Source organism: Theobroma cacao, chromosome 5, assembly GCF_053813885.1.
Source record: "Theobroma cacao isolate CCN51 chromosome 5, ASM5381388v1, whole genome shotgun sequence".
Lineage (NCBI taxonomy): Eukaryota > Viridiplantae > Streptophyta > Magnoliopsida > Malvales > Malvaceae > Theobroma > Theobroma cacao.
The window spans coordinates 1,883,635-1,897,474 of NC_142643.1; the positions used below are offsets into that span (position 1 = coordinate 1,883,635).

At 34.8% G+C, this 13,840-nt stretch overlaps 3 protein-coding genes across 4 annotated transcripts; 1 reads left to right on the plus strand and 2 right to left on the minus strand.

The window, feature by feature from the left end:
- Positions 1-564: 564 nt before the first annotated feature.
- Positions 565-5,124, minus strand: MYB3R-5 (myb domain protein 3r-5). Of its 2 annotated transcripts, none has more exons than XM_007026960.3 (9): positions 4,947-5,124; positions 4,354-4,550; positions 3,965-4,016; positions 3,663-3,720; positions 3,301-3,395; positions 3,104-3,207; positions 2,692-2,820; positions 1,433-2,529; positions 565-1,059 (listed from the first exon to the last, which is right to left on the minus strand). In XM_007026960.3, exons 2-8 carry the CDS (start codon positions 4,497-4,499, stop codon positions 1,443-1,445), a joined length of 1,671 nt encoding a protein of 556 aa, XP_007027022.3. In that variant the 5' UTR covers positions 4,500-4,550; positions 4,947-5,124; the 3' UTR covers positions 565-1,059; positions 1,433-1,442. The 2 variants fall into 2 exon arrangements, with proteins under 2 accessions (XP_007027022.3, XP_007027024.3); XM_007026962.3 differs by having other exon boundaries at positions 4,345-4,550.
- A 1,917-nt stretch (positions 5,125-7,041) lies between these two features.
- On the plus strand, positions 7,042-10,781 carry LOC18597759 (ATP binding microtubule motor family protein). Its single transcript, XM_007026963.3, has 13 exons — positions 7,042-7,331; positions 7,442-7,610; positions 7,949-8,342; positions 8,434-8,639; positions 8,748-9,055; positions 9,139-9,202; positions 9,321-9,408; positions 9,536-9,780; positions 9,861-9,907; positions 10,024-10,045; positions 10,139-10,201; positions 10,303-10,341; positions 10,428-10,781. Exons 1-13 carry the CDS (start codon positions 7,132-7,134, stop codon positions 10,506-10,508), a joined length of 1,926 nt encoding a protein of 641 aa, XP_007027025.1. The 5' UTR covers positions 7,042-7,131; the 3' UTR covers positions 10,509-10,781.
- Positions 10,782-11,329: 548 nt separating this feature from the next.
- MT2B (metallothionein 2B) lies at positions 11,330-12,444 on the minus strand. The gene is made up of 3 exons (XM_007026964.3): positions 12,170-12,444; positions 11,840-11,920; positions 11,330-11,745 (listed from the first exon to the last, which is right to left on the minus strand). The coding sequence occupies exons 1-3, from the start codon at positions 12,232-12,234 to the stop codon at positions 11,643-11,645; spliced, it is 249 nt and encodes an 82-aa protein (XP_007027026.1). The 5' UTR covers positions 12,235-12,444; the 3' UTR covers positions 11,330-11,642.
- Positions 12,445-13,840: the final 1,396 nt, after the last annotated feature.

Below are 13,840 nucleotides of genomic sequence, written 5' to 3' on the forward strand. Positions count from 1 at the left end.
ATTTTCTAAAAAAAAATGTTTTATAAAAATTTAAATAAAATATTTTTTAACGTTAGTTTAAATTAAATAAATTTTTATGATTAATTATAATTAATTGTTATGAATCAAAATGTCATTTTTTCTTTGTTATGTCAAATAGTACTATGTAGAGGGTGAAAAATATAATGTTATCATATCATATTATTATCTATTGTAATACTAAAATGTCATGCTAATACAATACGATATAAAATGATAAATAATATTTTAATTAAAAATAATTAATCGTTAATCATAATAATTTATTTGACTCAAATAGAAATATAAAAATTAATTTTGATTGAGTATAATAAAAATTAAAAAAATTATTTGAATTTTTTAAAATAATTTAAAAACTTTTCCAAGTATAATGCAAAAAAAAAAAAAAAATTATATAGTTCGTTTAAAAATTTGTGATGGGCGTTAAGGTACCTTGTAATCTACAGAAAGGAAAAGTGTATAAAAAAATAAAAAATAAAACTCAATGTTATAATGTATTAATAGTTGATAACTGTTATTTTCTTTATTTAAAAAAATCAACAAGGATGGAAGAAATGTATTTGTTAATTTTCTATTGAAATGTGGAAAAGGATGACAAAGTTAAACCAAAAGACCACCACCTTTAAATACAGATTGTTTTGGTTAGTAATGGTTAACAAAGTCTTCCTGTAAACGTAAACCACTCCATTCACCTTTGCTGTGGAGATTTTTCACGCATCACTTCTTTTCCTTTCAATGGGGCACTGTACAAAATGGTCAGTCAGTATTCTTCAAAATGAATTTGGGTGTATCTCTCTCTCTTTTATTTTGACACAGGCTGGAAAACTGCTGCCAAAGAATCTTTGTCCATGATGGCTTGATGTAGGTCTTGCTGTATTTGATTGGTGTTATCTGCAAGATGATTGATTGAGCAATGGCAATGAAGGTGTCCCTGACAAGAATATTACGACTTTGTCGATTTCTAAGTCTGCTAGGATTGGTAATTCGGATGCCATTGCTGAGGAAACAGAGAGCCGACTTCGAGAGAATATTCGCCTCATCCTACAAGAGAGACAGAGAGAGAATGAAATAAATAAGAATCATTTCATCGTTTATTTGATATCCTCAGCAAGCCAACAGATAAATGAATAGGATAAACTCGAATGAGAGAGGAAAAACTACTACTAGATAGAAAAGCATAGTTCTGTGAATAGTGGTTGAAAAGTTTTAAGTGATGGTAATGCTTCACGATCTTAAGTTGGATCCAAATAGGTGAAATTATCTTGCTCAGAGTCCATTGTCCAGCAAAAGTTTGGGAGAAAGTTGTAGATGTTTCATTCTATGCATGAACACAACTGATTTAAAATCAAACAATTTCTCGTGTTTCGAGGAAAGATTGAACAAGTAAAGCATGAGATGCAACACTATAACTTACAGTTTAAGCCCTATGTAACCCCCATCTTCGTGGCATTCAAGCAATCCTCAATTGGAGAGGTCCCATTCATTGATAGATCCGAAGATTTTGTATTATCTTCATGCCTCTCTTTATCAAATGTGAACTCCAGTTGTCTCTCCACAGACTTGAAAACAGCAGTTCGTTTAGATCTTAACCGGTATGGAGGAGATGCATTAAATGCAGTACACTTAGGCCCAACGCTGCTATTGCCTTGACAAGCAGGACTCTCGCATGAACTCCCATCATGTAACGGAGCTTGTTCCAGACTATTTTCAGTTCTTTCCTGTTCACCAGATAATTGAATCCTATTCTTGACTGTTTCCTCATTCATTCTCCCCATTTTGGGAAGCGTAAGCGATTGAGCTCCAGTCTTTCTCTTCCGAAATATGGAAGGTGTATTTGGGAAGCTCTTGGCAGCAAATCTAAGGATATACTCAGGACTGTGTGCACTTAAACCACTGCCCTTCACACTAGGTGGAGTGAAGAAACTAATGGGTGATGTGATAGGACTAGAAGTCCATTCAGGCCGCATGCCTTTCTTGTTTAAATTATCTGAATCTAATGAAGTAACACCTTGTAACCTAGGTGGCTCATAACATAAAGAACCATAAGTTGGACTATCGCGCCAAACTTGTGTCTCAACAACTTTGTCTTCAACAATTGCAGAACTGATTCCTCGACTCTCAAACTTTGCCCCTGGCTCTGAGTTACAGCAGCAAGGATTTGCATCAAAGGACGGGGGCTTTCCCTCTGCACTTTCAGTATCAGCAGACTCATTTGGAATAACACTTGATGAAGCAGCCATATCTTGAACTGGAGCAGAGGACTCTAACTGATCTTTTCCATCTTCCTCTGGCTTACATATATCAGTAGTTCCTGATGATGTTTGAGCAGTTGAATCTGATTCTTTTTTCGAACAAACAAGCAAACTTTTGGTTGCAGCAGGTGAATTCATATCCTTAGCCCCATTTTGGAGGCCATTCTTCCCAACTGGTGGAAGCTTTCCTGTAGCCAAATAGAAATCTAGCTTCTTCTTCAAGGAACTATTCCAGTGATTCTTAATTGCATTATCAGTCCTGCATTAATAAATTCACTGTAAGTTAAACTAGCATGCTATCACAAACGCATCAAATTGTACTTCAAAAATAATTTATAACATCTCTTTTGTCAATTATGCTGGACTAAGTTTTAGAATCCAAGCCATGTAATATATGTTATAAACTAGAAAAGTATGATACCTTCCGGGTAAAACTTTAGCTATTTCAGCCCACTTGTTCCCATATATCCGATGTGCATTCATAAGGGCCAATTCCTCCTCTAAAATCCAAGCATCCTTCTTTATATCAGGATTCAAATGATTGTGCCATCTGCAGAAAATTAATCAAGTATGGAATTATCAAACCATTTATTTGCTTTTCATGCACATAGTTGCATTAGAAGATCCAGGAAAAAAAAACAACAATCTCAATAGCCTCATTATACCAAACTTAGTCAATAAACTTTAGTATGTAATTTAGTTAATATACAAATAAAAATAAAAGGCAGGCAATCATTTGACGTGTGGCAAAATCATATCAACATTAAAATATCCAGCACTTTAAGGACTCTTAGGGAATGCAAATAAAACATATTAAATATTTAAGAAATCACCTCTCACGGCATTGTTTCCCTATACGTCCAGGCAAGGATTTTGCAATAACAGACCATTTTGTGGGCCCATACCTTGATACAAGTTCAATAATTTTATCATCCTCCTGAGAATTAAAAAGCAACAGAAAGTTCAATGCTTGCTTTATGAACTACAAACATAGATAGCATAAAAGAAAGGAAGAGGCTAGAATGCCTACCTCTTGAGTCCAAGGTCCTTTAACAAGATCCGGGTTTAGGACCTTCTGCCATCTGTGTAGACATTGCACTTCAGATCTATCAGGAAAAAATTCAGCTGCACATGCATATGCAAATGTTAAGACCAGTTAGAGGACTTAAAATAGAAAGGTGCTATTATAATTACAAAAAATTAAAGGTTGAGATGCTGCTTTTATCCAATAGTCATGACCCTAAATTTATTTGTTAGACAACATAGATAGGAGACAATAACTTCTAGTAAAAAAAAAACGCAATATCAGATTTATACATGTTGGAAAGAACAGCTACTGGATAAACATAGCCAAAATAACAAAATAAGGAGACTCTGAGGAATGAGGAAAACCTATTTTTTTCCAACTCTTCCCCTTAAAAGCTGCAACCGCATTTCTTAATGTCTCATCCTGCAGCAGATACATACAGAAAGCAATGTAAAAAAAAAGGCGGCAGCTTCACCAAATGAACATGGGTAAACACTGAATAAAAATTCAATTGTTCTAGGATCCATGCTAGATGATTTACGAACTCACCTGGACTGACCTCAAAATGACTTTCTAACCAAATGATAGGATATTAAAAACAAGAAGCATTTTATCTAGATAGTAATTAGTATGAGTTAAGTCAAATACAAGGGATAAAATGTTTTACCTCCTCGGGCGTCCAGCCACCTTTTGCTCGCCTAATAGGGCCAGTGGTCCTCCTGCAAATTCAGTATAACACAATTACTCTCAGCTGGCAGAATCATCGTTCAAAATAATAAAACTCAATATAAATTCATTCCATGATGAGTTCAAGCACTAGAAAGAAGTGCTCAATAATATGTGCTGGTGCATCCACATCTAACATACCCCAAAATCATAAATTCGACCAAAAAACAAAATTGTGTAAAGGTCAACGCAAAATCAGCAGAATCCAAACACCCAAATACTACATTTAAAATGACAATTCAACCCCAACTGTGATGCAAAGAACTACCATATTGTGAAGCAATTTGAGCAATAAAAAAAAAAAGTAAAGAAGTTATTAACTGACAGTACCGATGATTTGGTGAAGATGGTGCTGGACTGGATATGCCTGGGGACTTCACAACTACACCGCCACCGCCTTCAGACACAGAAGAACTTGATGCAGTGGTTAATTGTTTATTCTCAATACAACGTTCCTCCATCGTTAACTCAGCCATCTCTTCTCTTAAATCATCTCCAAAACCCCAAAATCCTAATCAACAAAAAGGCTAAAAAAGAAAGAAAGAAAAAAGCAGACAAAAGAAAGGAAAAACTTTTAATAACTTATTCATGATCACTCCAAACCCTTAAAATCCCAACTTTTAACAAAAATCTCCAATCCCACCACCGCCAAACACAGAAAAAGGCAAAACCCAGATCTAAAATTCACTAATCCGATCCATACGAATCAATATAAACCAAAACCCCACATCACTTAAACATAATTCTAGGGTTTAAAACCCCAAAGAAAATTAAAACCCAATAAAAATTTCACGAATCCAAGGTACTTGAGGTTCACGAAACATGATCAAAACAGTGTAAAACAATAAAATAAAAATAAAAATAAAAATTACTCAAAAAAGAAAGAAAAACAAAAGAATTCTGATTCAAGAAGCTAAACCTACCTCAGTGGCGGGAATCAAGCTGCAGCTCCCTCAAGAAAAATCCGTTTCTAGCCAAAAGAAAAAACGTTTCTTTGTTTAAAGGAACTCCAACGTTGCTTCCTTTGCTTCGAAAAATCCTCGCCCGTTGAAACGAAGAGAGAGAGAGAGGACAGAAAAACACAAAAAGGAGAAAATAAATATAAAAAAATATAAAAAGTGAAGGTTTTTATATAACGAATATATCACCACCGACGCCTCCGTTAACTGCCGTTATAGAATTTACGTGTTTTTTCAGTTTTTCCAAAACCCTATCCGTTAACGGCTGTTAACGCTTCCAAGTTAACGTTAGGGGTGGGGTGGTGGCAAAGGTTTGAACCTCAAACGGCACTCTAGCTTGGAAAAGCCCCACATAGTGGTTAAATGTCGAACAAGTTTAGCGAGCGGTCAATCAGCCACGGGGCTTCGCGGGTGTTTTTGGCACGTTGGATCGGGGAAACATGTTCGAGGTTTAAAAGGGGAACATGAATTGGGAAAGCTACGTCTTAGCTGATTTGGCTAATTGCTCATCAATGTGTCAATCCTTGACTTAAAATGTTCTACGTTATGATCAAACCCTTTACAAAATGTTCTACGTTATAATCAAATTTTTTTGAAAATTTTCATTAGAAAACAAATTGTAACAAAAAATAAAAATACGTCTTATTTAGGTTAAATTTAATCATATTTTGATCAATTGTCGAAACAATGAGAGAATAATCAATTATAATTTTATTTTTTTTCTCGAGTATTCAAGCTATTATCGTATCAACAAAGTTAGTTCAAAAAAATTTTTTATCCTTATCTCTTACCCTTTGTCGTGATCTTAATCTCGATCATCACAAAACTCACCATAATTACAATTAAGACTTCATTTTGATTTTCGACTTTTCACAATTATTAAATAAAAAATAAATTTCACTTTTATGATTTCATTTTTTCTTATATAATATTTTTTCAAATAACATCATGTAAATATTTTTTTATAGCTTTTACTCTCACAAAGAATTAGATTATTAATTTTCTCTAGAAAAATTACAAAAGTACTCATAAATATGAATAAATAAATAATTTAACTCCTGAAAAATTAGAAATTGTCCATGGAATATTATTTATTAGAAAAAAAAAATCCACAAACCAAATTTACCCTCTCTCACTCTCTCCAACTTCCTTCATCGAATAACTCGACCTTCACTCTTTCTCCGTTTTCACATTTGCAGAAAAGGGCAACCATAAATGGACCCAGGAATTCAAAGCTGATTTCTTCCCATTGGCTTGACAAGTTGGCGATCCAATAAGAAGGAAATCTTATGGCAATCGATAATTAATGTGATTTAGCTCTAAATAAACTGTTTATCATCAAAGGTACTACGATACTTTATCTTTCCATCTTCTCAAATTATGATCATGATATATGTAAAGTGTGTTCTTCCATTTCGTCTAACTAATTATACCTCATTTTCGTGCAAATTTTATCGATTTAATTATTCAAAAAAAATATTATTGTGATTAAATATGGTCATTGGTTTTTATAATTTGAAAGAATACCATAAAGAGAGGATAATCGACCTATTATCATTTTTTAAAATATTTTTCCAGTAATTTACATTAATATTTATGAATTGTAAACTTACAAATGAAGGGTTCGAATATTACTACAAAAGAACAGCAGCAGGGAAAAACAGGGGAAAGAGTCAAATGCTGTTGCCCTGGCCCTTCTTTCAAAAATTAGTTTACTTTTAACAGGTGACGAGAAGGAAACGGGAAAAATGGCGCCTTTCAAATTACCGGGGAATTTCTCAAAGATCCTTCAAGTTATAGGTAATTACGACGGGAGTTCAGTTTTCCGATATTTTCATTTAAGCCCTCTCATTTCCATTTATCTTTATTTTCAACCACAACGATTTTTAGTTTTGATCAGGGTGGGCCCCACGAGACGCAAAACGGACGGGACAAATTCAAATGTTGGGAAAGGGCAAGGCTGACATCTTTTCCCTTGCTTTACCCCAACGGTCAAATCTTTTAAAATCCGAAATCCTCATCTCAACAACGTTGTTGTTGTTGTTGTTGTTGTCTGTCAACTGCTTGTGTCTCTACGCTCTCTTTCTCTAACATTTCTCTGCAAAATTGTTCCTTTTATCTGTTCTATACTCACAAAGATTCTGCTTTAATGGAAACCCAAGGCGTTAAATTGTGTACTCCTTCGAAACAAGCCATCGTTTCAAAGGTAAGGGTGGTGGTTAGAGTTCGTCCTTTTCTTCCTCAAGAAATTGCTGCAAGAAATGGCAACTCAAAGTCCTGCGTTTTCCTTCTTGATAATCAAGACTCTTCTGATGAAGTTGCTGTTCATCTTAAAGATCCTAATACCAGGTAAGAGATTCATTCTTTTTCTCTTTTTGGGTGGGGGTGGTTGAAGTTTGAGCAAATGAAATTTATTTGGTTTCTTGATCATGGGTTTTTTTTCTTTTGTTGGATTGTAGCCGAAATGAATGCTATAGATTGGACTCTTTCTTTGATCAAGAAGATGATAATGTGAGAAGGATATTCTACAGAGAAGTGAATTCTTTGATTCCAGGCATCTTTCATGGCTTCAATGCCACAGTGTTCGCTTATGGGGCTACTGGCAGTGGAAAAACTTATACCATGCAGGTATGGTTAAAAATGAAAAGATAAGATCTTATTTGTATGATTTACTGCTTTTACGAGCTATCAAAGCCTTGTAATTAAATGGTTTAGTGTTCAAATCTTTAGGTATTTTTATCCATGACTTGATTTCTACAGTGAAATTTCATCACAAGGCCTTTGCTAAGTCCAATCTTTCAAACCCCTTAATTCTTATAATTAGATTTTAATTAAGTGGCAGATCTGTGATTACAAAGATGGGGTTGAGTGGTTCAGTCCAGCTTCTGTTTTTCCTTCTAATTACTTGTCTTTAGGATGCTATTATGTTTATGGTGAAGAGATGAAGGACATGTTTGATGTTGCAGGGTACAAAAGAGCTGCCAGGTCTAATGCCTTTGGCCATGTCCACAATTTTGTCTATATGCCAAAGCACAGGGTGCATAGCCGAGATTTCATACTATGAAGTCTACATGGATAGGTGTTACGATCTATTAGAAGTTAAAACAAAGGAAATTTCGATTTTGGATGACAAAGATGGGCAGATTCATCTCAGGGGCCTATCTCGGATTCCTATTAATTCCATGTCTGAATTTCATGAAGTATTTTCTTGTGGAATTCAGAGAAGGAAAGTTGCACATACTGGTCTCAATGATGTTTCTAGTAGAAGCCATGGTGTCCTTGTGATTGCTGTTTCCACTCCTTGTGATGATGGTTCTGGGCCTGTTACGATGGGGAAGCTGAACCTCATCGACTTAGCAGGTTGTTAATTTCTGCACATTTTTGAGTTTTCTGTTGTATTTGAGGTAATGTTTAGTAGGTCACATTACTAATTTGCATTATGTTTATTTAGGCAATGAGGATAATAGGAGGACCTGCAATGAAGGCATTCGTCTCCAAGAGAGTGCTAAGATCAACCAGTCCTTATTTGCTTTGTCAAATGTAATCTATGCATTGAACAACAATAAACCACGAGTACCCTATCGAGAAAGCAAATTGACTCGGATATTGCAGGATTCTCTTGGAGGAACTAGCCGTGCCTTGATGGTTGCTTGTCTGGTAAGGAGCTCTCAATTAGCTTAAAATGATTCATAATCCTACCCTATTGACTCATATTATTCATAAGAGTCTCTAATATTGATCAATGTCGTCCTTGTTTAATGACAGAATCCTGGAGAGTACCAAGAATCTGTTCACACTGTTAGCTTGGCTGCTAGGTCTCGTCATATTTCAAATGTAGTTTCTTCAGCTCAAAAACTAGAAACTCCAAAGGATAAAGTTGATATGGAAGCAAAACTGCAAGCCTGGCTTGAATCAAAAGGTAAGACAAAGAGTGCACAGAGAATGGGACTATTTTCTTCTAGATTCATTGGCAAAACTCCCAGTTCTGTAAGCTCTGCGAAGAAGCTCAATAATAACAGCTCTTGCAAAGTCAAGGCTACTGCCAAAGAAGGTGCTTCTAATGCTAAAGACAGGTATGGAATACTAGTATTCAAATTTCCTTCAGAACTGGCTGAGCTCACTGACTCACTTCTTGATTTGTTAAACATATATGCAGGGGTTTATTTGTAACTTCCAGAAATTTATTCAACAATGAAGGTGTTGTTAATCCTAATTTGGAGGTAAGTTCTATTAACTAAGAAGCATTCTAGATTTTACTTTAGCTTGCTTAAGCTATAGGAGAATTTTGTTCTGGAAACTACAGATCTACATTACTCAAATGTCAAAGTTTCATTCCAGGGTGCCCACCTTTCTGCAAAGGGCAATAAAGAGGAAAAGAAAGCTGATGTTGATGAGATTATGTTGGAATCAACTATGGACTTAGCTGGTATGTTATTTAACCATTAAATTTATTGACAATTATCTGTCTGGACTGCCTACCTGTGAATTAATGAAAATTTTGGACATTTTTGTTCAAGTCACAAAGTTTCTGATTGACTATATGCAACTTGTAGAAGAACCACCTAGCAAAGAAGAGAGGAAAACTGCAATGCAAAGTCCTCTAAGAAAGGTCCTGTCCCCCATCAATTCCATTATAAATCCAGGATCCCTCAAAGAACAATCATGCAAGGATCAATTTTTTGCATTATCATATGAGCCAAACACTCCCAAAACGCCTTCCATGGCCAGTGCAACCAACAAATTCCAAGATGTTGGCACCCCAATTGATAAATTTAACGCATGGAGTTCTAACATCAAGGTATTTTATATATGTCTTAAGCTAAATTTCTATTGACCCTATCTCAGCCATTGTTCTAACTTCATAAAATTTTTGTTTAGAGCTCACTTATTCAAGAATTTATTGAGTTCTTAAATACCGCTAGCAGGTCAGTTTTATTATGCCAGGATCTCTTCATTTCCTACCTGTATATTAACGTCGTCTTGATTTCTTTTTTGGGTGAAAAGTGAAACTGATTTTCTTCATTGGCTTCTATATTTGCAGAGAAGAGTTACAGGGCCTTAAGGTAAATTTCCAGCTGAGAAACACTATGCTGTTTTTTCTGATAACACCTTCTTATCCTTTATTTATTTATTTTGTATTTTGGATTATGGTACAGGGGATTGGATCGAAGATGACAGAATACATACTTGAACTCAGAGTAACTAGCCCTCTAAAATCGGTAAGCAAAGAGCCAAAGTGTAGGCTCTCTATGTTATTTTTGAACTCCAGAGTTTCTTGAATGATGAGTAAAGCTGAGCGGTATTCTTTTGCTTGTTGCAGCTAAGTGACTTGGAAAAGATTGGCCTTTCATCAAAGCAGGTAACAAATAATTCTCATTTTCCCACGATAGTCAGGAAACCAATACGAGTAAAGGAAACTAATTTGCCTATCATCCATCTTTGCAGGTTTACAACTTGTTCAGCAAAGCTGTTAAAGGAATATTTAATAGACCAGAAATTGCAACACCCGGACCCAGTTGTTCATAAAAAATTCTTGCATTTTAAGCTAGATGTTTTCAATGGTCTGATATTAATCTAATGTAGTTCAAGTTGAGACACGATGGGGCCAGTTTGTAGTATTCTCTTTTGGTCTGTCACTTCAGAATTGTAATCCTTTTGCAATAATTACTCCTGCAGCAGATTCATTATTGTACTGCTAGTTGAAGTTTAGGAGAGGCAGTACAATGTCCGAATTTGCAGCTAATTTACCTGATGTAGTCGATCTTGTTTGTGTAGAGAACCACAATTTACTGTCAAAAATTGCTTCAAGGTGGAAGGTCAGTCAAGAAGACATCCTAAACATTTATTATATAACATAATTACCATAGGATCAAGGTTATTTAAGACATCCTTAATATTAATTAGATAACATGATTACCACAGGATCAAGGTTATTCATCACTTTTAACATGGTTTCCCCATGTTACTCTTTGCAAGATACTTTCCCCTTGCGCCCATGGCGTTACCCTGTATTAAACAATGTTAGGTCCATTTCCACCCGCCCGAAGATTAAATTATTGGTTACCCCTGCGTCCTTTTCAATGCAAATGAAACTGCAGGAACTTACTTCACAAAGGCTCTCTATAATTTGGATGTGGACCACTCACCAAACTGGCAAAAAGTCTTGGTCTTGGTTCTGATTTCCAGTAGAAATCACACAACTCAATGCCCTTATCAATCACATTCACATGAGAGTCACTTCCCACCCAAAACTTGTAGCGACCTGATCATTCTGAATCCAAATCCAGCATTCTTCAAACCATCCCAGAAAAGATATGAAAAACATTGAAAAAATCAAAGAAAATAACTAAAGAGAAAGGAGCTTCCGTTCATTCATTAGAAAACCGACTCACTTTCTTACAACACATGGATATATAATCATGATATTCCGAGACCGCAGAGATGCTCACATTGGACATAAAAGCTAGATAGTATTACTTCCCTATATTTGTACACACCAAGCAACCATGGCCGCAACAGAGGCAAATCCTAAAGATTTGCAGATAAGACAAGCCATGGCAACTTTATTCTAATAAACGCAGAAACACATAACTGCAAGACATACTAATAATTATTTGTTAAAAAAGAAGGGCCTCTCTGCTTCCAGGGATCTTTGTCCTCTCATTTACAAGTGCAAGGGTTGCAGGTACAGTTGTCTCCGCACTTGCATCCGTTATCACAGCCGCTCTCAGCCCCAAATCCCACCTCAGCACCCTCAAAGTGCCTGCATGCATTGAAAAAACAGGGATCAGAAACTTTAAAAACCAAAACTTTACCAGGAAATTCCCTTTACTGGTCTTGATCTTTCTGATACGTACACTTTCTGTGGTGCCACACCAAGAACAAGAGTCTCAGTTGTAGTCTTCTCGGCAAAGCTTATGTCAGGGTTCATCTTGCATCTACACGATCATCAACAAAAGGAGTTTTAAAACTTTGATTCAAGATTCACAATGAATAAAACAAGATAACGAGCCAAATAGCTTGATCAGTAACAAAAAGTAACGATTTTGAGAAGACCCTTTGATGGAAAAGAGATTTTCAACTCATTTGAAACGAAAATCTGCAACAGGAAAAGGGGAATTTTTCCATGGCAGGACTCATGAAAAGAACATGGTTCATAAAGAAATGAAGCGGCGAGAATTGCTTACCCTCCACAGCCACTGCCACACTTGCAGCCGGTGCCGCAGCCACAGTTTCCTCCACAGCAAGACATTTTTCTCTTTTCTGATTGAAAATTGGAAGTGAAATTGGTGCTAATCAAACAGCTCAATGAGGGAAAAACACAGAAGTTGCACGGGTTTTCAGGGAAGCGAAGACCTCAGAATTTATAGACCGGAAGAGACGAGAGAGCTCAAATATCAACCGTCCACGTGTCATGATTTTACGTCATGCTTATCCCGCGGGTATCGTTACAAGTAACGCTTACCTGCTCTCTTCCACGTACCTTATCTCTCCTTTTGTCGTCTTGTCTCCCAGGGTGGGCTGCTCTACTGCTTTCTAGGGTGTTCCTCTTCCTCATCTTGATTCACCGTCCGATCCAAGTCGGTTTGATCAAAGTCAAGTCGATGGTGATGATCTAGGTAGTGGGACCCCTTTGAGCCGTGTTGCTTTTGATTTCCAATCTTTTCAATCACGGGGCCACATCCATATATCCATTTGGCACAGTATACTTGCTTCGGTCAAGCCATTTGGTATCAGCTTCACGTGACATTAATGTAAGAGTAAATCTTTTACATATTTCTTAATATCAATTTTTGTGGTATGATATTTTTGTATTTTTTTCTCAAATAGCACATACGGATAATTTTTATTTAATAATATTTGACATAATAATTTTAAAAACTACTAAACTTATTAAAAAAATTTAAATAAATAAATTTTTTATTATATGTAATGAAATTTTTATATTTTTATTTTGAATTAAATTAACTTTTATGACTAACGATTGACTAATATTATTACTCAAAATAATATTTTTTATTTTTTTATTAGACATGGTGCTTATGTAGTATTACCGTTGAAAGTAAAAAAGTTATATAATTATATTATCATACCATATCAGTATGTTACATTATTATTTTATTATGTCATATTAATAACACGTGAAATAAAATGATAAATGATAATTTGATTGAATGTAATAAAAATAATGACTTATTTAAATAATTAAAAAAAATTAGATATTATGACAAAATATCTTAAGTATGAACAAATAAATTATCTTTGACATGAGAATATTTTGATAATGTTATTAAACAAAATTAAAAGTATAACTCTTGTATAACATAAATTATCCAAAAAATATTGATAGAGATTAAAAAATATATATCTATAAAATGTTAATTAAGAACTCAAGGAATATCATTGCAAAAATTGAAAATCACAAAAAATATAAATAAAATTTTAGGCAAAATACCAACACCTCTCTAAGTTTTAACTAAAATTTCATACGAGTTTATTAATATGAAAAAATGAACAATCTATTCTAAAAATTATATTTTATTAGACATATAAGTCCAATCATTCGAATTTCGTTGATATTTTCATTAATTAACTAACGTGATAATATTTTTTAGATAATTTTATTCTTCATTAATTTCAAAAACTACACAATATATAAATTATAATTTTTATTTTTATTTTTTTTCCTATTAAAAAAATATTTTCTCCCTTATTTTTTTTCTCTCAAGTAATCGCCTGACAGCACTGCCATCGCCGACCGGCCACCTCTCCTTCGGATCTAGTTATGTATAGCCAGATTCAGCCAGATCTTTGGCCACACTCCTCTGCCCTAGAGAGCACCAAATCCGGTGCTCCCT

What these genes read in the sequence shown, in the direction of transcription:
- MYB3R-5 (XM_007026962.3), bottom strand. Translation starts at nt 4,499, where the DNA reads ATGGCTGAGTTAACGATGGAGGAACGTTGTATTGAGAATAAACAATTA. An exon ending in AAGGACCTTGGACTCAAGAG is followed by an intron (nt 3,208 to 3,300) that starts GTAGGCATTCTA and finishes TTTAATTCTCAG; the next exon opens with GAGGATGATAAAATTATTGA. An exon ending in GGGAAACAATGCCGTGAGAG is followed by an intron (nt 2,821 to 3,103) that starts GTGATTTCTTAA and finishes AATTTTCTGCAG; the next exon opens with ATGGCACAATCATTTGAATC.
- LOC18597759 (XM_007026963.3), top strand. Translation starts at nt 7,132, where the DNA reads ATGGAAACCCAAGGCGTTAAATTGTGTACTCCTTCGAAACAAGCCATC. An exon ending in TTCTTAAATACCGCTAGCAG is followed by an intron (nt 9,908 to 10,023) that starts GTCAGTTTTATT and finishes CTATATTTGCAG; the next exon opens with AGAAGAGTTACAGGGCCTTA. An exon ending in TAACTAGCCCTCTAAAATCG is followed by an intron (nt 10,202 to 10,302) that starts GTAAGCAAAGAG and finishes TGCTTGTTGCAG; the next exon opens with CTAAGTGACTTGGAAAAGAT.
- MT2B (XM_007026964.3), bottom strand. Translation starts at nt 12,234, where the DNA reads ATGTCTTGCTGTGGAGGAAACTGTGGCTGCGGCACCGGCTGCAAGTGT. An exon ending in TGTGGCAGTGGCTGTGGAGG is followed by an intron (nt 11,921 to 12,169) that starts GTAAGCAATTCT and finishes ATGATCGTGTAG; the next exon opens with ATGCAAGATGAACCCTGACA. An exon ending in GGTGTGGCACCACAGAAAGT is followed by an intron (nt 11,746 to 11,839) that starts GTACGTATCAGA and finishes CAATGCATGCAG; the next exon opens with GCACTTTGAGGGTGCTGAGG.